The sequence below is a fragment of the Sander lucioperca genome, chromosome 14 (assembly GCF_008315115.2).
Source record: "Sander lucioperca isolate FBNREF2018 chromosome 14, SLUC_FBN_1.2, whole genome shotgun sequence".
Classification (NCBI taxonomy): domain Eukaryota; kingdom Metazoa; phylum Chordata; class Actinopteri; order Perciformes; family Percidae; genus Sander; species Sander lucioperca.
Window position 1 is genome coordinate 13,249,915 of NC_050186.1, and position 27,296 is coordinate 13,277,210.

The window sequence follows — 27,296 nt, forward strand, 5'->3', positions numbered from 1 at the left end:
TAACAGAGGGGTTACAGTTCTTTAATGGCAAAATAAATTAGACTTGTCCCCAATGGTTATATGTCTTGTAGACAGGGAATACCAAGCAGCTATAGAGTGTAACATTACTGATAATTACAGAAGCACAATAATATGTCCATCTCCAACACGCAGAAATGCATACTTAATTATGAGTATATTACTTGACAAGGTAAAGCATATTAAAGTTCTTTGACAGAGCTGAGATGGATTAAAACTGAAATATAAAGCATGTATAGAGTCAAACTTCTGAATTTAGATCTGTTCACACTGAGCACGACAGCTGCCATCTCTCCCATATCATCTGTTTCTGTGAAAACATTAGACATAATGAATTTATTGATAACTGGTTGCACCATCTTTAAACTAGTCTCAAGTTAGATTCAGTTATTTCAATACTGCCATGTGTGCGTTTCATGTCTTACATGCTCATTCAATGCAGAATGACATATTAGATCTTTTAAAATGGCCAGTTAATTGGCAAATGTAACTCTAACATGTGGAAAACATCTGTCTGAATTCTTTCCAACATAAGCTGCGTTAGTGTTGGGAAAAGATTAGTTTCTACATTTTAATCTTTAGTTTCACAGCTGTCTTTGCAGACAAAAACAAACTAGTTTTGAATATACAGTACATATGGACAGAAACTAAAAAGCTGGTCCTATCCTTTAAAGCTAATAAAACAAACTCCCTTTGGTTGGATTCACTGATAAGAACAATCTTCATTTTCTTTACTTTACAAACATCTCTTTACTTTTAAAGTAACGTGTAAGAAATGAATGATAATACAAGGTCCATGACCTGATTTAAAGTCCTCCTTGACTATGACGTGTCCTCTAAAAAACACTCAAAGAACCACAATGAGGGCACCTGGGTAGCTCACCTGGCAGAGCGCGCGCCCATATATAGAGGTTTACTCCTCGACGCAGCGGGTTCGACTAACCTGCGGCCCTTTGCTGCATGTCATTCCCCCTCTCTCTCCCCTTACATGTCTTCAGCTGTCCTATCAAAATAAAGGCCGAAAATGCCCCAAAAATTAAAAAAGAACTACAATGACATTACAGAACAACACAGAGTACACAGATTCACATTGTGATGTACAGGAAAAGTTAAACTGGTCCTCTATAAGAGTACATGTCCTTTTTATTCCTCACATTTTTATGTGATATAGAAAGACTGTAGTCAGGATTTCTTCCACGTCCACTTGCTAAAATCTTGTTGGGTCCAGATTCCAATCAGCTGACAAGGACACTTCACAACATTGTTGGTTACTTGCGGCATGAATATGTGTACAAAGCTCATTATTGGTTAAGGTTGTTTGATAAATATTTCTGTCTAAAATCCAGAAACAAAGAACAGCAAAAGTATTTTAGTTTGAAATGAGAAGGTTCATATTTCTTGCTGAGCCACAGCAGACACAACATCTATAAAATATCACGAGTATCGCAAAAGGGAAACTCCTCATCATACTCGTGCTTAGCTCTCAGTCCAGTCAGAGTCTCTGAGCGAGTTGCAGAGGCGGCTATGAGCCGGTGTTTTGGGAAAGGTTGATGCTCCCAGTAGGAAGGCAAACGGGTCAACTGCACCGTTCAGGGGGAACTTTGGGGATCTGTGGAAGAAGAGCGTAGAAATACTGTGATTATCCTGAAAACTAAAACCTTCAGATGGATCAGATTGTAGGAGGTTAGGTCCAATTATCATCCCTCCTGACAATCAGAGGAGGAGAAATTTCATCTGATATCTAATCAGTGCAGAATATTTGGTGATTTGAGGGGTTTGCTGATAAATTGTGCCTCCCCCCCCCGAGATGGAGGAGAGGCTCATCAAAACAGGGCCAGAGCTGCCTTTGGCCTATATATTGTGTTTTCCAAGACAAATTATAGCCATCTGGATAAAGACTGAAATCTGAGCCATTTCTTTCCAGATGGTCCTAAAAATTAGTTTCTAATAGCATTTTTTTTTTTTACCTGAGCTTCATCGTTCCTTCAGAAGAACGGCGACTGTTATGATCCGTTTTCAGGAGGATATTCTGACCAAGCTGTTCCCAGGCCAGAGTTGTCTCCACTCAGGTGAACTAAGCTGATGTTGCCCACATCTGCACAGCCAGTCGCAGACGACTGCATCGTCCCCTGGTTGAAGACTCCGACCGCCATGCCTGGATGGGGCATGGAAAAGGGAGCGTTTGTGGTTCCTCCGGAGCATGAAGGTCCCAGGAGAGGCCCATTCTGTCCGATAGGAACAGTAGCAGCGTTCGGCATGCGACCTTCTCTTTTTTCATACACGCAGCTGCCGTACAAGCTCTGCATTTCTGGGTGGAACGACTGAGCTGTTGAGTTCACGCCGCCTGGTGTGTGTGAGGAATGTGTCAGTGCGTGATGGTGAAAACTCTGCGGCACCTGCTGCTGTTGTTGCCACACTGACGGGCTCTGAAGCTGTGGCTCTATGCAAGTCTGATGTGAACCCGTTAGCGTGTACTGTACACTTTGGTTCAAGTCAGATTGATGGCCGCTGTTATAGAAGTTGTCGGTGTTTTGAACAGATGGAAGCCACGAGTGTTGCGTCACTTCAGCGTGGCAGGATTGTGTTGAAATCATTTGGTTGCCACAGTGGTGATTGCTGCTTGGAGGCCACAGGGAAGAGGCGTGTCCCTGGTGAGCGTTAAGACACTGTGTGTGAGGCACAACATGAGAAGCACCTTTCAGTCCAGTCGAACAACCAACACCACCAGGAACATCTCCCAACAGAGCGTGCTCTGCAAAGCCAGATGCCATGTCCGTCACTTGCTGCCACTCATTTTTTGAAAACACAGACCCAGGATGCTGTCCTTGGATGGATAAACTGTTAATCGACTGATTAGAAACTGAACCCAGAAAATCGGAGTCCTGCACATACCCTCCAGTCTCTTTCCTCAGAGCCTCCTCCACATATGAGAACACGTCATTGGCCAGAATTTGATCCAGTTTCCTCGATACATCTTCCCTCTCTTCATTCATCCTGACGAGGGTCTTCTCCCAGTCCCTCAGCTCTCTCTCCTCAACTTCAAGACCCTCTATCCCTCCATCCCCAATATCCCCCAAAATCTGCTCCAACGAGTCAATCATGGCCTCTGTTGTGCGGTCCCCCGTGATAGACCTCTTCTGTGAGGCCTGGATCTGGCCCGGCACGCTGAGCAGAGCGTGGCTGTCCAGGAAGGCTTGCTCCAAGGACGGCTGCGGTTGTTCAAAATCAGGGTCCTCTATTTGGGTGAAGATCGGGAGGGGGGGACTGGGTTTCGGTGGCTGGGTGTAAACAGAGTGGTCCTGCCTGAGAAGGCATCCCAGGAGCGAGGCGGGGTCCAAAGGTTTCTCTGTTGTGGGCTCTGTGGTGCCCGGCGCACCGGAGCCAGGGGGACCAGGGATGGATTCCAGAGAAACGTCGTACAGGACACCTTCACCGGTGGTGAGGTTGAACGGGAGCTGCTTTCTTCTCTGGTGCAAGTGTTCCTCTCCTTCTTCGTTTCTACAGAAAAATAGGAGGCAAACAGCAAAGGTTTATATACATGCCAAAAAATACTTTTAAATGCTTAAATTAAGGGTATAGCTCAAAGACTAGGAATGATCACAAGCAAGCAAAAACAGTTTAAATGCTCATTTGAGCGCCTGACAATCGTTTTTAGATGAAAAATGTTGAAGCTATCCATTAAAGAGTGCATACGGTAGTTTCTGTCTCCCCCATGAGGAATTCTAAGTAATGACAACAAAACACTGTTGTTGCATCCACATGAAGCAAGCCAACCGTGATCCCACGCAGTTACTAGTAGCCAAGGAGGACACGGAGGATTAAAAGAACATGAAGGACTCTTCAGAAGAGGTAATTATCTAAACTCGAGCTTCTGCGAGCAAAAGTCGCCGGACAACACCATTTTGTAAACATAGCCATACTGAGAAACACAGAGAGAGTTTAGCTGAGCTGATATGCTTCATTAGCTTTGTATCAACTTATTTGGCAATGGCTTAAATGTAATGGACATCCATTAATAAAATAGAGTTGTGCGCTATAATTTCAAGAGGACAAAGTTCAGAGAGATTTTAGTAAGAAAAGTGGAAATTACGAACAATAAGAGCACAAGATAAGAAGCTGATGCTCACGTGAGGGCTTTCTGACGAGCGATGATGAAGTCTGGTCTCCCGTCCTTGAAGACGACCCTGGCGTTGGCCTGAACCCACAACCAGTGTCCCGTTTTGATCAGCAGCCTGAAGAAGGTGAAGCCGCTCTCTCCAGTTTTCATCACTGAGGACGGTGATGGTAGTCAGGTTAATAACAGCACTGAGAGGTAGGCCTGGGTTAAAGTAATCGATTCACCAATTAAAATCCATCTTTCTTTGAGTGATCTGATATCGATTAATAACATCCCAAAATCGATCTTTTAATATATGCCCTTTCACCGTGGATGTATAAGGGCATCACGTGACACAAACAGTGCTTTCAAGCCAGGGAGCTTAACAAGAAGTTAAGGGTAAAACACACAGGAAACGGGAGTTTGTGTCCCAGGAGCACTACTTAAGGGAGACGGTGTTTTAACCCAAACCACAATTTTTTGTTCTAATCTTAACTAGTCTTGGTGCCTAAAGTTAACTGTTATCACCGCAGGACAGTCACCTTTTGTCGACTAAACTCAATTGCAACTGCCGTTTAAGCAACCGTCACCTCACGGTGCTCCGTACACGGTGCTCTGTACATGGTCACTTTTTCTCGGCTAAATTTAACTGTAAAGACCAGAAGTACTGTCAACTTGTCAGGGCTTTTTCCATTGTTTACCATGTAAAGTTGTTGCACAAGAATGTTCTTCAACATGTTCATTTTACTAACTGGCTGTAGTCTACAGGTGCACTTTATTGTTTTGATGACTGGTGTAGTTTGTCAGTTACTGTCATGTTAGTCCTGTTAAGTAAAAAGTACTTCAAATTGGAATTGGAACTGAAATTTCCCCTAACCTAATTGATATTGAATCAGAAATGTAATCAAATCGGGACCTTGTGAATCGGAATTGAATGGACTCCGGAAATCATTGGCGATACCCAGCCCTACTGAGAGGTATAAAGTGCGTGGTATCAGTGTGTTGTAGGATTACTTACTCTTAAGGTGGTTGTCGGCGCAGTACATCATGTCAGCAGCGTGGATGAACTGATAGCCCGAGCCTGTTGTGACCAACTCTGTCTCGGAATATCCTAAAACCAGTTTCCCTCTGAAAAGAAAAAAAACCACACAAAGACAGACAGTGATAGAATCTGATCTGGATAGCATTTAACATGTTAAATTATATTAAAGAGATTCACCAGAGATGCCAACCTGGTGTCTATGCCCACAGGAGCAAAGTCCATGCTGTGTTTAGTCTGGAAGATGAGAGTCTTGGTCCGGATCTCCATGACTGAAGGAGGCTGCAGAGGAGTGGCGATGGCAAACAGAGCCAGCTGAGGAGGAGCAGCGGTCCCATCAGCCCCCGTGTTTCCCTGCAAATGCAGGTACTTCAGACGTCCGGTGAAGTTTAGAGCCTGGAAGTGAAGGAGACTTAGTTATATTCATGCATATCAACAAACATAACAAGTGATAATAATGAGGCTTTTTGGGTGGCAAACGTCGGCCCACCACTTTGGATCATCACTGAAATATCTCAACAATTATTGGATAGATGGTCATGACATTTTGGGGGTTTCATGACCCCATCAAGATTAAATGTAATAACGTTGGAGCAGAGGTGGAAGGAGTACTCAGAACAAGTAAAAGTAGCAATACTACAGTGTAGGAAAACTCTGTTACAAGACCAAATTTACTTGAGACTTGTATTAAAGTACAAACATTTAAGCATCCAAATGTACTTAAAGTACCAAAAGTAAAAGTACTATTTCGTTTGGCCTGCAACTAACAATTATTTTCATTATCGATTCATCTGCCGATTGTTTTCTCGATTAATCAATTAATCGTTTGGTCTATAAAATGTCAGAAAATAGAGAAAGGTGTCCATGCAAAGTCCAAGCTGGTGTCTTTTAATGTCTTCTTTTGTCCAAAACCCAAAGATGTTCAGTTTAATATGATATAGAGCAGGAAACCTCCATATTTAAGAGGCGATTATTTTTCTATCAATCAACTAATCAATTAGTCGACTAATCGTTGCAGCTCTAATTTTGGTTAATGTTTTTGTTTGTGTTTGCTATAAACCTCCCGCCACTTGTCGCAGTAGTTCCTTTGAAAGTATAGTACTGAAATCTAATTTACCTGTTAATCATGTTAGCATTTAGCCAAAAGCTCTGCAGTGCCTCAGCCTCACAGAGCTGCAGACACTGAGTTTAACAGATGCTTCGATTACGTTACCAGGAATCCAGAGGTGTTGTCCAGGAGGCAGCGAAGGCGACAGCAGAAGCTTCTTTCCATGAAAGAGGAGTTCTCTGGAGGGATGTACTGAGGCAACAAGCACACAGAGCTGCTCGACTGCTTATCTGCAGAGAAACAACAATCTCAAACTGGGGTGTTTGTGGACTACATCCCACCAAATCTGTATTTTAGCTTCATCAGCATCTGATGTTCTGAAAGTTGGACTCTAGCTCAGAGACTTGAGACTTGACTTGGACTCTAGCTCAGAGACTTGAGACCTGACTTGGACTTTAGCTCAGAGACTTGAGACTTGACTTGGACTCTAGCTCAGAGACTTGAGACCTGACTTGGACTCTAGCTCAGAGACTTGTGTCTTGACTTGGACTCTAGCTCAGAGACTTGAGACCTGACTTGGACTCTAGCTCAGAGACTTGTGTCTTGACTTGGACTCCAGCTCAGAGACTTGTGTCTTGATTTGGACTTTAGCTCAGAGACTTGAGACCTGACTTGGACTCTAGCTCAGAGACTTGAGGCTTGATTTGGACTTTAGCTCAGAGACTTGTGTCTTGACTTGGACTCTAGCTCGGAGACTTGAGACCTGACTTGGACTCTAGCTCAGAGACTTGAGACCTGACTTGGACTCTAGCTCAGAGACTTGAGACCTGACTTTGACTCTAGCTCAGAGACTTGAGACCTGACTTGGACTTTAGCTCAGAGACTTGAGACCTGACTTGGACTCTAGCTCAGAGACTTGTGTCTTGACTTGGACTCTAGCTCAGAGACTTGAGACCTGACTTGGACTCTAGCTCAGAGACTTGAGACCTGACTTGGACTCTAGCTCAGAGACTTGAGACCTGACTTGGACTTTAGCTCAGAGACTTGAGACCTGACTTGGACTCTAGCTCAGAGACTTGAGACCTGACTTGGACTCTAGCTCAGAGACTTGTGTCTTGACTTGGACTCTAGCTCAGAGACTTGAGACCTGACTTGGACTCTAGCTCAGAGACTTGAGACTTGACTTGGACTCTAGCTCAGAGACTTGAGACCTGACTTGGACTCTAGCTCAGAGACTTGAGACTTGACTTGGACTCTAGCTCAGAGACTTGAGACCTGACTTGGACTCTAGCTCAGAGACTTGTGTCTTGACTTGGACTCTAGCTCAGAGACTTGTGTCTTGATTTGGACATTAGCTCAGAGACTTGAGACCTGACTTGGACTCTAGCTCAGAGACTTGAGGCTTGATTTGGACTTTAGCTCAGAGACTTGAGACCTGACTTGGACTCTAGCTCAGAGACTTGAGGCTTGATTTGGACTTTAGCTCAGAGACTTGTGTCTTGACTTGGACTCTAGCTCAGAGACTTGAGACCTGACTTGGACTCTATCTCAGAGACTTGAGTTTTGGCAAAAAGTCATTGCTTTCATTTTCACAAGCCAAAAAGGTCGGGAGCCACAAATCTAGAGTTAACACCTGAGTCCAACCTGTATTATATCTGTGACAGGTAGATATTGATGAGTTGAAGTCATACCTTCTGCTCTGATGTCTGAGTGTGTGTCGTCGAGGGCGAAGTGGAGCTGACATTTGAACATCTCTCTGTCGTCCATGTGAATGAGATCATGAACACTCTGCTGGACCACATCCGACTGATGACAGATGAAGAGAGGGACAGAGTTTACATGTAATACAAGTACTGTACCGAATACAACTTTTAGATATTGTTTTATGCTACTTTATACTTTTACTCAACTACATTTCAGAGGGAACTATTGTGCTTTTTTACTGCACTTTGTCTGACAGTTATAGTTAAAATCAGAATCATAATTAGTTTTTTTGCCAAGTAGGTTTTTACACGCAAGGCATTTGCCTTGGTATTTTGGTGCATAAAGAAAAAATAAGAACAGCAAGTCAAGAATCATAAATATAAAATAGATTTATAATAAACAATATGAAAAATGTATTTAAAAAAGATATACTGTATATATAAAAATAAATCTGTTTTTAAAATGAAAAGAGCTGCATTTAAAACAGTAGTAATAAATAATACTGAATAAAATGGAACATAGACAGAGTGCACTCTGCAGAACCAGTACACTTACTTTTGATATTTTAAGTACATTTTTCTGTCAATACTTCTGTACTTTTACTTAAGTAAAGCATCTGAATACTTCCTCCATCACTGGGATAAATAAAGATATTCAGAATGTGTTTGGTGTCACAGTTGTTACCTGATGGAAGCCGAGGAAGTCCTGGATGGTCGGAGATGCGTAAAAGATCGTGCCATCACTCGTCACGACCAACACAAAGCCATTTAAAGCCTGTGAAAAATAGGAAATACAAAATTACATCCAAACGGACAAATGCACACCTGCTGTATGCATGCATGTCATCCAATGTTTTGTTGCTGTACCTGGAGAAGGAGTTCCCCCTCTGAGAAACTGACTCCATCCAGAGACACCGACGGCCCATTTCTGCCGTTTGCAGACGCAAGAGGAGCCGACCTCGTGTGCTTCTGGAGCGCTGCTGCAGTATATACAAAAAAAACCTCAGTCAAAAAAAGTACTTAAAAGATTTTTAGTGTCCTGAAGCTGCCAAAAGGAAAGAAAGTGAACTCAATTCGCAGGTTCAAAATTCTTGTTCCATTTTGTTGACATATTAGAGTCAAAGAGTTTCACAGAGGGAATTTAGGATTTCTCTTTTTATCGCTCCATAAATCAGAAAATAGTTTCAACAACCATTCAAAAGAAATCCATTTTCGTCATGTTTTTAGGAATAAAATGTTGTATAAACCAGACTCTGAATGATATCTGAACAAACCCCTCAGTTTGGTGTATATAAGTGCTACTGAAGTTGAGATTTCTGGCTCAGAGTCTGAGAACAAAACTCATTTTGAGGAACGGCCTTTAAAGATTGGATTGGAAAAATCAGACATTTTAAAGACACTACAGGTGAATAGGGTCAAATATGTTTATTAATAGAGGTTACCATGAAACTTCTTCAGTTGATTACTTACTGTATATTAAGACAATTCTTTTTTTTATTACAAGTTTTCTGAAATTCTATGTTTGAGGCATTATCCAAAGCTCACTTTTGGTAAATTTAGGAGAAATCTACAGACACAAATAGACAAAGTGTTGTAAAATAATGTTATGGAGATGTTATGGAAGCAAAATAGCCCAAAATCTTAAAATTCACCATACAATTCACATCAAAAATACTATGATGTTGCCTGTAATGTCTCGCTTTAACTGGCCAAACTTAACTGTAATCAAAGACTCGTCACTACATGCTGAAGAAACAACCCTGTTGGGTATCTTGCGTTTCTACAACACTCTGCATCCCTGCTAATGTTCTTTTGTTTATTTGTGGCACAAAGTATCAGTGACGTCCTACAATGCCTAACTGCAGGCAGCTTTTACCTCCATGAGCAGGACAACAGACATCACACACAGCAGGTGACAGCATGTGTACGAAATCGGCACAGTTTTCATGTGTTTGTGCAAGAAAAAAGGCAGACTAGCTGCAACTGAAGCTTACCAATATAAGCATGAAATACTGTATTTGCTGTCCAGAAAATCCTTCTCAACACAAGTCTGTTTTATTTTGGTCGAACAGGATTTAACAGCAATGTTATCGGTTGTGTTTTTAAGCCAAATCTTGTGTAATCTAATCTGTGATCGCTGGCATCCAGTCGTCTAAGCAATAGCTCCTTTCCTTTCCTTTCAGTAATGACTCTATGGCACGCTAATAAACTTCCCGTCACTCTCCCTCCCCTTTTTAAAACAAACCCTCTGGATCTGCCTCTTGTCTCCCCCCCACAAACCCAGGAATTTTCCCTGTCATCTCGGTCAAGAGCAGCTTTTCTACAAACCCAGAAAGAATCTCCCGTTTGTTATCACAGCATGAGCTGAAACTGACTCAGGGAGGTCAGCTCAAATTCAACATGTCAAACATGTCGGCAAGTGTTAAGCCCAGAGTGATACCGAAAATAAGAAACACAATGTGCAACCTCGAAAAGTTGTAAAACAAATTGGACAGTTTTAATGAAAAGTCTGATTTAACCTGAATCTGTAATCTGGCCTCCCTTCTCCCCTACTCCCTTCACTTCCATCCTTTCCTCCCTCCCTCCCTCCTCTGCTCAGCTGTGTGGAGTTTTGAAGGAAGAGGGTTCACACGCAGAGTCAGTACACCTCCCTAAAGACGTGGGCCTGGAGAGAGGAGGGATGCTGGAGAGCAGTTACCCTTCAGACTCTGTGAAAACTAATGCTACATCTACACTACTACAGTTCCATTTTTTAACTTGTGTTGTTTTCCCGTCGACCATGCAACTTTTTGTCAACATTTTTAAAACTTTGGTCGTCTTTTTCGACACTTTTGTGGCTTTTCTCGATGTTTTTGTCAATTTTCGCGATTTGTTTTTGTCATTTTTTCCAATGTATTTGTGGATTTTTGTTGTTGTTTTCTCCAAGAAGCTTTTTCCGACATTGTTGTCACTTTTTTTCCAAGTTTGTCACTTATCTGATGTCTCTGCCGATTTTTTTATGCAGTTTTTTGACGTCTTTGAAGCTTTTTCCCCCCAACATTTTTGTCACTTTTTTCGATGTAATGTTGTCAGACACTTAGAATATTAATCTGAGCCTGTCAGTGGCAAAACGAGCACTTTTGTGAAGGTAAATACAAGCTGGACAATTGCCCTATTAACTTCAACCAATGTCAATGATTGTTGTTCCCATCAGTCACTTAACATAAAAACAGGAAAATAGGGTTTTAACTTTAAACTCCGGTCACATCGAGCAACATTAACTGGAACCTCTGAGCAACGTTACAGGCTAAAAATAGCAAGTTTTAAGTAAAATTTGGATCATGCAACCAGGCAGGTCTGCTTGGCTCGTTCGGGGAATGATTGTAAATATTTACAAAGAATACGTTTACGGCATTTACTCTCTAACTGGGACGTTTTGGGACCGATTGGCGGGGATTTGCTATGGACAAAATACACAGCGATATACTGGTAAGAGCAAATTACGTTTGACCATGTACCCAGCTAATTTATATAGCTCAGGTTACTGTATTGTGGGAACAGTTAACTTCATTTAATATTATATGTGGCGTTTGCTTTTGCGGAGTGCAAATGTTCCACCAAAACAAGTTCCTTCCCGCCCAAGACGATTGTGATTGGTTTAAAGAAATGCAAACAACCCCTAACCGTTTATTCTCCTATCCCGGAATGCTGTGTGGACTACCCAAGGGGGCAAGCCTCTCTCCACAACGCGTACCTCCTATGGCGCCATTTTCATGCTAACAAGGCATCACCCGCCATTAGCTACTTAGATAGTGCTGCACCTAACGTTAGGATCACATTTAAATAACTGACTCGTGACTTTGATTGGCACAAGCAATATCATTGGCCCGAACGGACCAGCGATGGCCAATCAACTTGCCCGACCTGCTATTTTACTGGCCCCGGGCCATAGGGCCATTGCTATTGTCGAACCCTGCGTTTGGCACTCTTATACTTCCCAAGGGGGTAAGCGTCTCCTCACAACCTGAACCTCCTATGGCGCCATTTTGATGCTAATAAGCACTCACCCCCTATTAGCATCCCATTGACTGCCATTCATTTTGACGTCACTTTGACAGCGAATAACTTTACATCTGAAGCGTTTAAAGACTTTATTTGTCCATTGTTTATTTCTAAAGAAACACGACAATGTATAAAAGGCTCCATTACCTTGTATCTCACGTTATGGCTCCGTAGCAGACGTTTTTGTAAAAATAGGCTAACAATTGTGTCATAACCACGGGACGTACTGTCTCATAGTAGAGGAGTTACCGTATAGTACAGGAGAAGCTAGCAGGCAGTTTCGACTTCCATTAGCTGTTTAAGTTTAATTACTAATGTTAACTAGCATTTTAGTTAGCAATAATTAGCCTGTGCCTATGTTATCTCCTTACATATACCTACGCTCTCCGTCTCTGCAAGATTGGGAATGATTGAGATTTCTCTTGGCACAGCTACCAGAAGACTTCCAACTTTCAGACACGTTGCTCACGTCACATCTACGTCTTCAAGCTCAGTTGGAGGCTGCTCAGTAACGCTCAGCGCTCACCGGAAAAGTGCTTCTAATATCCTTCACTGGTCTCCGTCCAGAGCAACGGGATCTGTTGGTCCATTTATTTTACTGTCTATGGGACTACCCAGACCTACCTAACTACTAGTGCCTGTCCGACTACAAAGCAACCCCGGAGTTTTCAAACTTAAACAGGGGCAGCAGTGTTTCCAAATGTCTTTGTTTTTTGTGTTTTAGGGGTTCAGAAACGCTGGGGTAGTGTGGACGCGAGGCGTAAATGGAGAAAAAGACTAAAAGGTAGTAGTGTAGATCAGGGGTTCTCAACCCTGTGACCCACATTTTCCCATGATCATTAAGTCGCGACCCACTTTTATAGAATTAAAACCAAGCAAATTTATTTTTCAAAAATAGCTTTCGAAAACACACGTACGGCATCTTTTTTAAAAACATAAATACACATATTTACATTTTTTTGGATGGTTTCATGCTCTCATGTGCAAGCACTTCATTACATATCACAAACTGGGGGTTCTGTCCCTTTTTATCCTCAATGTGCGAAAATCCTCAATTTAAATACTCCGGGTCATATTTGCGCTTCGCCAGCTTGCCTCCGAACATCAACACAAACTTTAAGTGAACGTTAATCAAATGATGGTTACCATGGTTACGGCGCTAGACTGCTGAACGGCTCTAAAATCAGATGCGCATTAAATATTATTTATTTATTGACCAGTTGTCCGCGACTCACCCACAACGGGAGTGGGTCACGGCCCACCAGTTGAGAATCAATGGTGTAGATGTAGCTGTGGAAACTAAAGCTGCCAGTATGCTTCGTCACAACTGTTTTTCAGATAGTCGATCAGCTTCAGACCTTTATAACGTCTATCAACATCATCTCTCAGTTTATAGAGAACAGAGGTCACATTTGTCTATCTTGCAGCCACAAACTCCTCACAGCCGTCATCGCCTTCCTGTGTTCAGAGGTGACAGACGAACCCTAAGCGACTGTTTGCGGCGGATGCGGACTCTGCTCTGCTTTGGAGTTTGGTTAAGGTTTAGTTATTGGTTGGCAGCAGGCATTCCGGTCTGTTAAGAGGTTTCAAAATGAGTGGTACACTTGTTTGTATTCTTCTGGTATGTGAGATATGAATGTATGTATGACCGCATTCTGTTTGGTATTTAAAATGTTTTAAAAAGTCTTCAATTTCACTTGGTGAACTTTGGTTTTTAAAGATTTTTCTCTGAAAACAGCTGCCTGCTGCTGACTGAGCGGGGAAAGTGAATCCAAACGGTAGATGTGCTGGCTTAAAAACCAAAATAATAAACTGGAAAACTGGAAAACGTTTCATAGAGCTGAGACGAAGTGAGTCGGGCAGCGGCAGAAAGTATATTATTATTATTTGGTTTAACTCTTAACAATATAGCATTTTTAGAAACTCTGATCTGAGAAGTAAATAAAGCTGTCAGATAAATGTAATGCAGTAAAAAGTACAATATTTACCTCTGAAATGTAGTAGCAGTATATGTATCTTATTAAGTAACTTTAATTTAGTGCAAGTAAATTATTTTCACCACTGAATACACTGAATGTGTGGAAACAAATTACCTAAAATATATAATCAGGAGAAATGTTGCAGCATTTCTGCTTCCTTAAGGTATTTACTTTCATGTTCAGCCTTCTGAAACTACACTAATATATTAATAATTGTCCAAATGACGCAGCCATTCATTGCCTAAAAGCCTCTGCAGCATCTCTAGCCTGTTTATGACTCAGCGGAGCAGATCTGTCTTGCAGGAAAATGCAGCTGGAGGGCGAGCGAATGACGGAGCTGACCTCGCTGCAACCTCAACCTCATTATCGACAAACACAGGAAGCAGACACGAACAACCAGCTTAAACCCTCCCTGTGGTGTCAGACATCCCGAGCAAGTCAGACTCTGGACTCTGTTGCTAAGGTGACAGGGGTTCACCATGGTAACTCCCAGGTGATGGCAGAAGCATCACCTGGGACTCATTCACTGAAGGAAACAACACACTAGTCTGTGATCAACCTTCCTGCACACTCACACACACACACACACACACACACACACACACACACACACACACACACACACACACACACACACACACACACACCTTGGTTTTCTTTACAGTTCATTTTCTCCTCATTTAGTTTGTTGAACTGATGAACTTATGCAATAAATGATGACGCATATTGTTAGTTTCACGCACCATAATCAAAATATGTTGTTCTCTCTGTAGTTTAGTTGGTATAGTGTTTGTGTTAAGTTCTGTTTAGTTGACCTCTTTATGATGTTTGTTGCATATTTTGTAAATTGTTTTTACAGATTATTTTTGGGGCATTTTAGGCCTTTACAGGACAGGACAGCTGAAGACATGAAAGGGGAAAGAGAAGGGGAATGACATGCAGCAAAGGTCAGCAGGTCGGAGTCGAACCAGCCGCCGCTGCGTCGAGGAGTGAACCTCTATATACGGCCGCCTGCTCTACCTGAGCTACCCAGGCACCCGTTCTTTCATTTTTTTTGGGTGTGAAGAAACCCCCCCCCCCCTTTTTTTTATTCATCCTGTGACTCCTGGTGTCTGCCTGCCAGCTCGCTCCCTCACAGAGGGGCCGATTCACTCGAGTTCAGAGTTGGTGAAGAGTTTGTTGACAGTGCATGAGTTTCAGTGTGCACACATGGCAGTCAGTAGATTGTGTTTCCACAAACAGTGTGCTCTGTGTTCAGCACGCTGCCGGAGCATCAGCAGGGCTGACGTCAGCCTCCAAACCAACAATAGAGCGTTACTCACACAAAAACTATCTGCAACAGAATAGGATGTACGCAACATGTAAACACTACCAGAGTTTTCAAAATATCTTATGATTTTTTTGCCTAAAAATTTTTTTTATCTAAACTCGAGACTACAATCTCACTTTTTCACTTCAGGAACCCTAATTATGCCAAGAAAAAGAAAACTGTTAAGTCTGATATTTCTTTATTTGGATATCTCGAGGCGACACATAACGTGAGATTTATTTTTATCTTACACTTAAACTATGATAACATATAACAGCCCTTCCGGTTTTTGTTCCCTCTTCTTGATGTAACAACACATTCAAAACATCCAAACACACATCAACTATCAATTAATAACAGACATGAAAGATTTGCGTGAGGACTGAATGACAGTTTTGTGTTATTTTTAAGCATCGACACATAATGGGCATAAACATCAGACCCTGAACAAACATCCTCCACAATCGGAGGAAACTGCTGTGGAAGATTAGATGGAGACTTAGAAGAAAATTCAGGAGGCCACAGAGAGGTACATTCTGTAAAAACAATGAAAACTGCAACGCTTTCATCCTGAAGAATTCCTGATTGACAGCGATTGTAGCTAGTTAGCAGCTCGAGCAGTCCAGACAAGAAATATCTCAACAACTATTACGTGGATTGTCATGATTTCTTTAGGGCCCAGTTTTTCAAAAATAATCCAGTGGGATTTCGGATCACGGATTGGATCAAATCTTGGAAATGGGTTTTTCAAAAGGAAAAGAGGGATTCCGAACTAAGATCAGAGCATGTAATCCGATTTTACATTTGATCTGGATCAAACCTGCCCTTTGGGTTTTTCAAAACTTAGAACTCAGTTTGGGATCTATTTGATCCAAAAAAACAGCATTACCCTGATCCCATCAGAAGGGTGGATTCTATTGGGATTTTTTGAACCAAATAAATAAAAAAGTTTTTTTTTTTTAAGTGAATGATCACAAAATCCATGTTTACTGATGATATATACATTTCTTCATTATTTGAAGCATATGTGAAGCATGTCACATTTAATATATATAATACTCAATTTCAATTTTCAATTTATTTATAAGGGACAATGTGCAATTAAAACATAAATGTGACCATTTGATGCAGAGCACCAGAGTTAGCCTTTGGCTAATTTACATCTGCAGTCCCTCGAAAAACATTTTAAAAGTTGAAACATCGCTTAATGAGTAAAAAAACATGTAACAAATAACAGTATTTTACACGTCATATCACTCACACACACACACACACACACACACACACACACACACACACACACACACACACACACACACACACACACACAGTCAACCCCGTTGGAGAGACAAGTAAGACCAACAGTTGTGAGGAATGATTAACTAACAGTGTGCGTACATTACTGAGTCATTTTTAAGTGATTTTTTAGATTAGCTTTAAAGCTACTAAACAAACAGCTTTTTACATTGTCCGGGATAGTATTCCATTGGTTAAGGGCTTTGAAAGAGAAAGCTGCCTGCCCAAAGGCTGAAGAGCAAAAGGGTACACCGCAGTTATGTATGGAAGCTATCCTAGTGGACCTTACTATTACTATTGGATATATTGTTTTTGTTTTGTTATTTAACATTATAACAAAATAAGGAATGTAAAATGTTTCTGTTTATTACAGTGCTTCTGTTTCCTAAAATTAAAACAATCAATTGCTGTTTGTGGCCACCGGTATTTAGCCTACCTGTTGTTCTTTGCTAAGCCAGTAGGCTACACTGCTGGTTCCATTTAAGGCTCTGGTAAACAGGATTTGGTAATCCTGAAATTTGGTATTTGGATCACAGTGATCCAATCCAATGTTCCTTTAAAAAACTGGCATAAAAGTAAGATGGATCAGGTGATCCTGGATAGCAAAACATGGGATTTCCAAATCCGGATCAATTTGATCCAGATTAAATTTTCTGAAAAACTGGGCCCAGAGGTTAAATCCTTGTGACTTTGATTATCCCCTGACTACTTCTTCCTCTACACAACTATTTAATGGATTGCCGTGAACTTTGGTTCAGATATTCACAGTGTCCAGAGGATGAATTGTAATAACTTTGATGATCCTTTGACTTTTCCTCAAGTGCCATCATCTGGTCAAAGTTTTCACTTATCCAGTGAAATATCTTTACACCAACTTGGTTTATTTGCACAACATTTTAAAAAGACGTTAATGGTTCCAAAACGATATGGCATTTGGTTTGTTTTGGTTGACGGGACCATGATGCTCCTGATTATATCATATGAGCAGGGTTTTATTGTTAAAGATAATATGGGCGCCTGGGTAGCTCAGCTGGTAGAGCAGGCGCCCATATATAGAGGTTTACTCCTTGACGCAGCGGCCGCAGGTTCTGCTCTGCAGCCCTTTGCTGCATGTCATTCCCCATCTTTTTCACCTTTCATGTCTTCAGCTGTCCTATATAAATAAAGGCCTAAAATGGCCACAAAAATAATCTTTGCGTGGAATACCTGCAGAACAGGGACACGTAAGTAGTTCTATACAATTTATTTAGCAGATTAGGGTGAATTTGTGTGTGTTGTAGCAGTGTTTTGCCATTGAGAATGAGCTAGCATGCTAACAGTTAGCCCCCTAGGCCCCTCGTCTCGGCTAGTGACGTAGAAAGCCGTGCAGATTTTGAACAGCTCAACTGGAGACTGAAGGCAGGACACATTCAGAAACTGTATCTCACTCTAAACAGCATGGATGTTTTTTTTTCCAGAGTTTGTATGCGTGTGGAAGCACCAGAGACACAAAATAACAAAAAAAGTGATTTTTTCATAATATGGGCACTTCAATATCAATTTTTTTTGCTTATTTCTTGGGCGACATTTAACAGCTTGTGTGTGATGTCGGTCTGGAGGAACATCAAAGTTGAGAGGAGATAGCGTTCTGATGCAGATACAGCCATCATACAATGAAGTGATGTCAACCAGCTCACTCTCCTTCCACTTCGTCTGGACTCTCTTTCTGTTCTGATTTCCCTTACCTTTTTGTAAACCTCTTGGAAAAGCTGGATATGCGTTACTAAAACAACCTCCATATCTAGAACAGCGTCTATCTAGTATGATAGTACCATCTAGTATAATAAACTAAACACTCGGGTAATGTGAAGCTGCAGTGTGTTAGCTGTTCAAACGTCTCCATTCACAAACACTCCTCATCTGCACCGCCTCGTCAAGAGCCCTCATGTCGTGCCACCGTGCTTCAGAGCCCCCCCCTCCCCCTCTGCTCCAACAGCAGCAGTGATCAGCCTGATGATAGCAGAGCGAAGAGCAGCACAAAGAGAGAGGAAAGGCCTGCTGGACTCTGCAACTCTTTTGGTGTAAAATCTGCAGCCACAACTGCAGTTTTGTTAAAGCCTAAATTTAGGTAGATTTTAGACAACAGCTGGTGGATGCATCTTGGTTTGGCTTGACTAAAATACCATTTAAACTGTGCACAATAATATTTTAAAGCTTTAGTGTGTAACTTTTTGATATTAATGAACGTCTGTTACATTCAAGCCATTGCCAAATGAGTTGCTACAAAGCTAATTAAGACTATCAGCTCCACACAACTCTCTGTATTTCTCAGTATGACTGTGAAAAGGCCGCCTTTCTCCCTTTTCACTAGGCCCTGTTCACAAAATTAATACTGTTTTGTGTCAGTTTAATTCTTACTTTCACTGTAATGTTGTAGGTTATTGTTTTAGTGTATTTGTTACTTTATTATTATTTGACGTAGGCCTGTTCGGCAGGTTTTATGGATTCATAGTCTTTTGCTATGGTTCTGCCTGTGATGTGGGGGGGGGGGTAGCTCAGCTGCTCACCAGCTTAATCAAGGAGAGTGGATGCAGGTTTGCCACATTAGGTCTGTTCTGTAGGGAAGAACAATAGGTAAGATAGTTCTGCAGTAGATGACATGTTTATAATGTTGTCAGGGTTGTAGGCTGGGACCCAAATGCAGAGATGCGAGGAGAGGCAGCAGTAGAAATATTAATAATTTAATCAGAACACAAAGAGATTTACAAACAAGTAAGCTGAGCCAGTGAGTAAATCCAAAAGAAACAGAAACTCGGAAGGAAACGGGTAAAAATCCAAGAACACGGAAATACAGTTTACGCGCAGGAATAGAACCACAAGGACCGACGACAAAAGACAAATGACAATCCACCAACAACAGACACAGAAAGCACAGAGACTAAATACACAAGTAAACGAGGGATAACAAGGGGCAGGTGACACAAGGGCTGGGGAACAGGTGAAAGACTTCAGACAATCACAAAGACGGGAAAACCAAAAGACAGGACGTAAAACAAGACAACACATAAGGGAACAGAGAGACTTCAAAATAAAACAGGAAATGGGAAAACCAACAGAAAACATGAAACCAACTAAACAAAGAAACTTGACACAGGGACTAGACATGACAAATATTTGGGGTGCCTATTGTAGTGGGTGCACATATATGTATAAATAGTAATGTCGGCAGTAACTGATCTATCCAGTTGTAATGATGTTTTGAGAAACTTAAGTGTTAATGTTGCTTGCTCAGGTTAGCTCACCCTATAATCACCTGTGGTATGGCTAGGTGGTATGGTCCAATTGGGGGGGACTGAGTTAAAAGGGCATCAGGAGAAGAAAGACGAGGTTGGCAGCTTGCTGTGAGGTGGCCGTTTTGTTTGCTGTTATTTCACCTCAGTTTAATATTGTTTTTTTTTTTTTTGTATTTTGGTTGGAGTATATTTTGGTGTCATTTTTGTTAATAAAGACACAAATGGTGAACCTCAGAAGCCTCCTCTCCAGTCGTCAAGCGACAATGACTATGTTCAGTAGATTGTGTCGTCCGGTGGCTTTCGCGCACAGACACTCGAATGACGATAATTACCTCTTCTGAAGACTCCATCATGTTTTTTTTAATCCTCCGTGTCCTCCTTGGCTACTAGCAAGTGTGTGTGTGTGTGTGTGTGTGTGTGTGTGTGTGTGTGTGTGTGTGTGTGTGTGTGTGTGTGTGTGTGTGTGTGGTCCGAAGTCCCGTCTGCCTGTCTCATGTTCCTTTGCATAGACTCCCATCTGCCCCTGCAACACGCTCTCCTGTTTCCCTCCCAGCAGGGCGACTATTCATTATTCACAGTGTCAAGTTCCCTCTCTGACATCTCAAACACTCTCAGCTCAGCCACAAAAATGTCTGGAGCTGCATATTTGCTCACCTGACACACTGATCCCACACATCCTGTCTCTCACATTCAATATTTCACACACGTACGCAAGTTTCATATAACCGTATTACCACTAAACTATAAGTTAGAGTGCACTGACCGTGGAAGTAAGTCTTAACCTTTAGGTATCCCACGCTGAGCCGGAGCACAGAGAGTTTGTCCAGGCGACTTCTGAACTCGTCGGAGAACGGCAGCAGGCTGGTGAGGCATTCCAGCTCTCCATTCAGACGGTCCCGGTGGCGTTTAGACGGATTGGTCTTTGCGGGCGGAGGCTTCACACTGAAACGACACACAAGACAAAGAGGATATGTTCAGTGATGCTTGCTTGCTAAAACATGTTTGCTCTGCTCAACAATCTGCCACAAACGGTTGGAATTTCCATCTCGAATTGAAGTGGGAGTTTTTGGTACGAGGTCAATTTTGCATATGCTGTAACAAGCTTGCATCTGAATGTCTGCATGCGTGGATGTAGGAGATACTGACACGCTGACAATTCCTGTTCACGACAACAATACGTCCCGTGTTTGAAGTTCTAAAAGACAATGTGGGTTTCTGCCGAAATAAACTGTGAACCACATCAAACAAAGCTGCAACCTCCTGGTTTTAAGAAGGCTGAAAGTGTGGTTCATACTTTTGTTATTACTAGACGGGAAAACACAGAAATAGATAAAAATGTTGGTTTCACAGTCTTGTGAATAAATACCCAGAAATATCAGATTTACTGAGAATTCATTATTGAAATGATGTCCACAAAGTTAAGTGGAAATCAGCGGAAAGCAGCAGGGGATTGAATCTAAGTACATTTACTCAAGTACTGTTATTAAAGGGATAGCTTGGATATTTGAAAGTGTGGTTGTATGACTTATTTCTCCATAGTCAGTGTATTAGCTGCAGTAGATGGTGGTTGGCATGCCCCCAGTTTGGAGAAGCAGACAGGAGTACCGACACGGAATCTAAGGCACCAGACTCCTTACATGGTTATTTTACCTCACAGAACACAGGAGTAGCTGGTGCCTCGATCAGTTAGTTTCCGAACTAATCTTTTAAAATACTACCGATGGAGGCAGCGGTAGAGCAGCAACTCCCATGTCCTGCGAGGTAAAATGACTGTTTTTGGCTTCAGTTCCCCGTAGTAAAGGGCTGTCTAGTCTATATCGACGAGGTTCCACCAAAACAAGTTCCTTCCAGAGGTTATTTTGCAGAGGCACCGTTCCCCCTGTCCGGCGCTTAGCGCTGTCCAAAACAATTGTGATTGGTTTAAAAAAAATGTCAATAAACCAGAGCACGTTTTTCTCCCATCCCGTAATGCTGTGTGGACTAGACAGACCCTCCTCCGCAGCGCTATGGAGGAAGGTCTGGCAATGCGAGACTAGGGGCTGTCTGACAGCAAGGTAAAGCGGTGAAAAATATTCCAAATATAGCGTACACTTAAACTGATATTGACATTTTTAAGTGGCTAAGATACATTGAGCTGCTGCCCCCTGTGAATGTCTGCACAAAATAGCAATCCGTCCAATAGTTGTTGAGATATTTCAGTCTGACTGCTGCTGAAGCTAAACATGGCTAAACAATCCAGATAGTTGTTACATCATGATTTTGAAACGGCACAAGTGTGTTGATCTTCCACACACTTGGCCTGTGCCAGTATTACTACAAACTACCACAATGTGATTCCTCATCAACATGTCAGGACATGCAGCAGCCCTGTGAGTGTTCCTCCCTGGCTGAACACAGAGAGATCTGAGGAATGAGATGGAGGAGAGAGATGGAGAGAAGAGGAGAGACAACTATACACTGCAGGCAGGAATATGGAGAGGAAACACGGCAAGAGAAAACTCTGTTCACAAACTGCTCCAAACAGCTCTATTGTAGTCCAGCCTTTACTTCAGAGACAAACGTGGTCATTTTGTAACACACGTTATAATGCTCGCCTAGCTGCTAGCGTGGCACGCTCTCATACTCTGCTTCTGACTGGCTAGTAGTCCTTACCTAGGTACTGTCAGGGCACGCCCTCATACTCTGCTTCTGACTGGCTAGTAGTCCTTACCTAGGTACTGAGCATGTGTGACTCCCAACAAAGATGAACAGAAGTGAGATGTCTCACTCTGTAGCTAAAACAGAGAGCTCAACACACAGGGTGAAAAGAGGAGCTGCAGCAATGTGCAGTACAACAAATATATGGTGTTTTTTGAAAATTAAACCATGTAAACCTATTCTGGTACAACCTCTAAATACAATTATGAACCTGAAAATGAGCATAATATGAGCACTTTAACATTATTCCGAATGTTTCCAACTATGTTCAAACCCATACACAATACCCAACATTTTGTTTGGTCGCCTGTCAGTGTTTTTTCATTGATTACATGCCACTTTGCAACTCAGTAATACAGTAGAGACCTGATTTATTGATATGTATATATATATATATATATATATATATATATTTTTTTTTTTTAATATCGATCGATCCAGCTTAAAGTTACTACAATGTGCTGCGTTGACAAGTAGTATTACATATTGTACGTTTAAGAAATGTAATATCTGGAATAACACCCCTCGTTTCCCATTGTGACAAATACAGCTAAAGACTGTATGTATTTGGGGAAAAACAGCAGCAAAATACTGTAGCTCGGGGAGTGAATGAATAAGCAAGTAAAAAAGTCTTCACATTTTTACATGGATAATTACAATTATAAAAATCTATACAAATTGAGGTACATTTCAAGTACTTTACTTGCGTATTCACATTTTCTGCTACTTTGTACTTCTACTGCACAACATTTCAGAGGCTACATGTGTTTGACAGCTTTAGTTTTTGGTTCTGTGCTATATGTCTTGTTTTGTGCTAAGTGCTGCTCTGCTTGTGTTGTCTTTCTTTCTTGTTAATGTGTATTTTAATAAGCCTTTTTCAACATCAAGGCCAGGAGACTATAGATGAAAAGAAAAAGCCAGTTTATTCAGATGTCTCCTTCTTGAATAAACTAAATTGAATTGAGTTACTTTTCAGATTTAGATGATTAATACAACATATAAATCAACTATGATGCATTACTATAGATTAAGCTACGCTGTAGGATATAAAGTAATTACAATTAGCTCCAGCTTTACCAGCTGTAACATTAAAGTGATGAACACATCAATGCATCAATAATTATAATCCAGTAATATAATATATATTACTCTTAAATGAGCCACTCTGCCTAATGAGTACTTTTAATGTGATGCTAGAACCGTTAGAATACAGGACTTTTACTTATAACAGAGTACACTGTGGTAGTAAGTAATAGAGCTGCACAATACATCGTAATGTAACTGTCATTCCTTTTCTGGTGCCTTTTATATTCAATTCAATGTTCAATGTGTTCAATAAAAGAATGTTGTAAATTATTTCTTTTCATTTGTTTTAATGTCAACAAGCAATTTGTTGTATTTTAGCAGAATACCGAAAGCAGCAGAACTGAGTACACTTTAATATCTGTTGATATATCGCAAGTAATATTGTTATCACAATATTCAACTACGTTATCGCATATCGCATATTTTCCTCATATCGTGCAGCCCATTGGCAATTTTAGACTATTTTTAGGGGGGCTCAAGCCGGGTTAGCTCAGTTGGTAGAGCAGGTGCACAAATATGGAGGTGTATACCTTGACGCAGAAGGTCCAGCGTTCGAGTCTGACCTGAGAGGATTTCCTGCATGTCATCCCCCTCTCTCTCTCCCCTTTCAAATCTATCTGTTCTTTCCATGAAAGGCTGAAATGCCCCAAAAAAATCTTAAAAAAAAAAAAAAATTAATCTCAGCCCCCCTAAAAATTATATGTATATAAAAATATTTTTACAAAAATATAAATTTTAGGGGTTCAAGTTAGAGTTTGCTAACTTGTCTGTTAGTGGACAAACAATTACAGGTTCAAAGAGCTTGAAACCGGTTTAATATCCTGTGTCGCTGTCGCCAAAGTTACGCACCTGTAACCCAGTCAAGGAAAGGGTTAACAGAAATTTACTGTTGGCCAATCAGAGGAGGTTGTGCCAGACTCCCGCCTTTGGCTGAGTCTCTATCTGATCTGTCAGAGGGAGAGCAGGAGACGGTTGTGAAGTTTAACGTTGGTAGTCCCCAGAGAAGAAGTTGGTAATTTCATGCCGCAGATTAGAACCCAAATTGAAATGTAAGCAACTGAAATTGCTGAATGTGAGAACATTGGGTCAAAATGGTCATTATGACCGCGACTTATAAAGTGTCAAGGTTTAGTTTAGCGGGGGGGGGGTTAAGGCACTGTATCCGTGTTAGAGCCTGGATCGGGCCGAATTTTTCCGTCCGAACCCGGCCCGAGCCCGACAGAGCCGTGACCGAACCCGGCCTGAGCCCGTCAGGCATTATGATATTTATGTCCGAGCCGGACACAGTTAAAATCTCGTTGTTTTTTTTTCTCATACTAATGACACATGTACGTTTGTTTGTGTGGAAAGCCCACTTTTATTAAGCAACTGGAAGGCATTCGGAAATGTCAACAGATGAGCGCATCAGCGCACACGGGGGAACAAGCTCACGTTAATAAGCTGTTTAATTTAAAATGGTCAATGTGTTAACCTTTCCTGATCGCTTCGATTCCGACCGTGATCAGAAAACCAGGGGAGACTCGTTACCTCCAGAGCCGACGTTATATAACGTCGGGGTTAAAATCCCGTTTCTGGTGAGCAGATGAATGAACTTGGTTTTCAGTCTGGAGTTTATCTTGGACACCGCACACACTGTGTACAAAACTTAAACTTATTCCACCAACTCTGCTCCGGTCACATCTACACGTCTGCTTTCTCTTTTCTCTATCTCTCTTCTGCCCACTTTACACACACACACACACTGAGCTCTCTTAAAGGAGCTGCAGCACCATTTTACAACAAATGCCTTATTGCGCTGATGTGACCGAGCCCGGCCCGAACCCGACCATCATTTCTAAATATCTGTCCGAACCCGGCCCGGCCCGTCGGGTACTGTCGGGATCCGTCGGGCTCGGGTCGGGTATCCAGGCCTTAATCCGTGTCACATTCTCATTAGGGGCTGAGCCCCCCTAAAGGTCTGATCCTAGAATCGCCCCTGCTTCCACATTTACCTTATCTGCCCTTGATCTCGTTACCTTTGTGAGACATTTGCTGCAGGTGAAATCACTAAAGTAATGCTAAAACAACAAGCTGCCTGACTTTGTGGAAGCACGAGGTTTAATGTTAAGAGATAGGTTGTATTACAACTACCTACTAGGACTAATAGCCTAATAATTGCGCAGTAATTAACAAGGTGGTGGTGATGGCTGATTGATCCATTGGCTAGCAGTGACCCGCTTTAACCCCTCTGACCCTCTGAGAGAGGTCTGTTTCATAGCTTGCTGTGCAACAAAAAAAATAACGTTTCATAACATGAAAACGTACCTTTTCTGAACGGGCTTCTTCCTCCTCTTCACCGCGTATACTCGACCATTCCCCAGCATAGTGTTGCTCAAGTTTCAGACTCAACTTTCTCTTTCTTTCACTTTAAAAAACAAACAAAGAAACATTTAAAAAAATATTTCCAAAATCTCCAGACAGACACACCTTGTACAGTATGTTCCTCCTTTAGAAAATTTGGTTATTTAGCTTTAACTCGGCTCACTGCGAGACAGGAGATAAATAATCCAGATACATGAAGTCTGGCAGGATTTTGCAGCACTACATTGCAGGTCAGAAGCTCTTTAATAAGTCGCAAACTTTTCAGAGGGAAGTACAGCAGCATACACACCAGCCAGTCCTCCCTGTGCGTGCGTCTGCTCCTGCTTCAGCCAATCAAATCCACTGTAGCATCCCAGTTTCTCTGCCTCACCCTTTATGATTGGTGTAAAGCTTCTTCTTTGTTTAGCCTCCTTGTCCTCAGCTGTGAAATACACAAACTGTACACGTAAATGTACTTTGTCTATTTAAAGCTATAGTGCGTAGTTTTTAGTTGCTAAAGTTACGCACTAAAGTTATAAGGGAGAAAACGTTTGTTTCCTTTATTAAAAAAAAAGATGTAAAGTTTGACATAAAGTGACAACAGCTCAACTTTCCATCGTTTTCTGACTCTGCTGTGTTAACCTCCTGAAAAATGTTGTCTAACCACAGACTGTTTAAAACAGAGTGTAACGTGTATCTCCATCCAGTGGCAGTATAAGTTAGCACACGTTTCTTGCAGAGACGAATAAAAGAGTTATAACTGCTGTTGGAAGAAGTACACATGAAATGAAGTAAAATAAAACAAAAAAGGTATAAAAAAAAGTTATATATATATATATTACACATATAAAAAAAATATATATATATATTACACATAATAAATATATATATATATATATATATATATATATATATATATATATATATATATATATATATATATATATACATATTACACACATATAAATATATATATATATATATATATAAAAGTATACTTAAAGGTGCAGTAGGTAAGACTTAAAACTTAAAACTAACTTTCTGTCATATTTGCTGAAAAAATCCAGCTCCTCTGGCTCCACCTACAGCCTGTAGTGTGATTTGCAAAAATCAACAGCCCTGTTCAGATGCACCAATCAGGGCCAGGGGGGGGCGGGGGGTGTCAATCACTGCTCGTGCACACACATTCATTCTCCCTTGTGGGGGGAGGGGCTTAGGAGACCGTTTAAGGCTTTAGCAGAAAGGGGGGGGGAGGGACTGAGAAGTTGTTGATGTTCAAATTCAGTCCCAAGTCCTGGATCTTCACAATCCTACCTACAGCACCTTTAACGTACCAAAAGTAAAAGTATTAATTATGCAGAATGGCCCATTT

The 27,296-nt window shown here is 41.4% G+C and overlaps 1 protein-coding gene across 2 annotated transcripts; it reads right to left on the reverse strand.

The window, feature by feature from the left end:
* Positions 1-26,256, reverse strand: LOC116051054 (aryl hydrocarbon receptor-like). 2 transcript variants are annotated; one of them, XM_031301291.2, is made up of 11 exons: positions 25,889-26,256; positions 20,565-20,743; positions 8,772-8,884; positions 8,590-8,679; positions 7,893-8,007; positions 6,367-6,491; positions 5,347-5,549; positions 5,133-5,242; positions 4,146-4,287; positions 1,986-3,516; positions 1-328 (listed from the first exon to the last, which is right to left on the reverse strand). In XM_031301291.2, the coding sequence occupies exons 1-10, from the start codon at positions 25,945-25,947 to the stop codon at positions 2,022-2,024; spliced, it is 2,631 nt and encodes an 876-aa protein (XP_031157151.1). In that variant the 5' UTR covers positions 25,948-26,256; the 3' UTR covers positions 1-328; positions 1,986-2,021. The 2 variants fall into 2 exon arrangements, with proteins under 2 accessions (XP_031157151.1, XP_031157150.1); XM_031301290.2 differs by lacking the exon at positions 1-328 and adding an exon at positions 1,077-1,627.
* Positions 26,257-27,296: the final 1,040 nt, after the last annotated feature.

Bases quoted from the DNA above. Each gene is read 5' to 3' on its own strand.
- LOC116051054 (XM_031301291.2), bottom strand. From the start codon at position 25,947: ATGCTGGGGAATGGTCGAGTATACGCGGTGAAGAGGAGGAAGAAGCCC. The intron at 20,744-25,888 runs GTACGTTTTCAT...GTGTCGTTTCAG, and splicing joins AAGAAGCCCGTTCAGAAAAG to TGTGAAGCCTCCGCCCGCAA. The intron at 5,550-6,366 runs GTAACGTAATCG...CTTCACTTCCAG, and splicing joins ACAACACCTCTGGATTCCTG to GCTCTAAACTTCACCGGACG.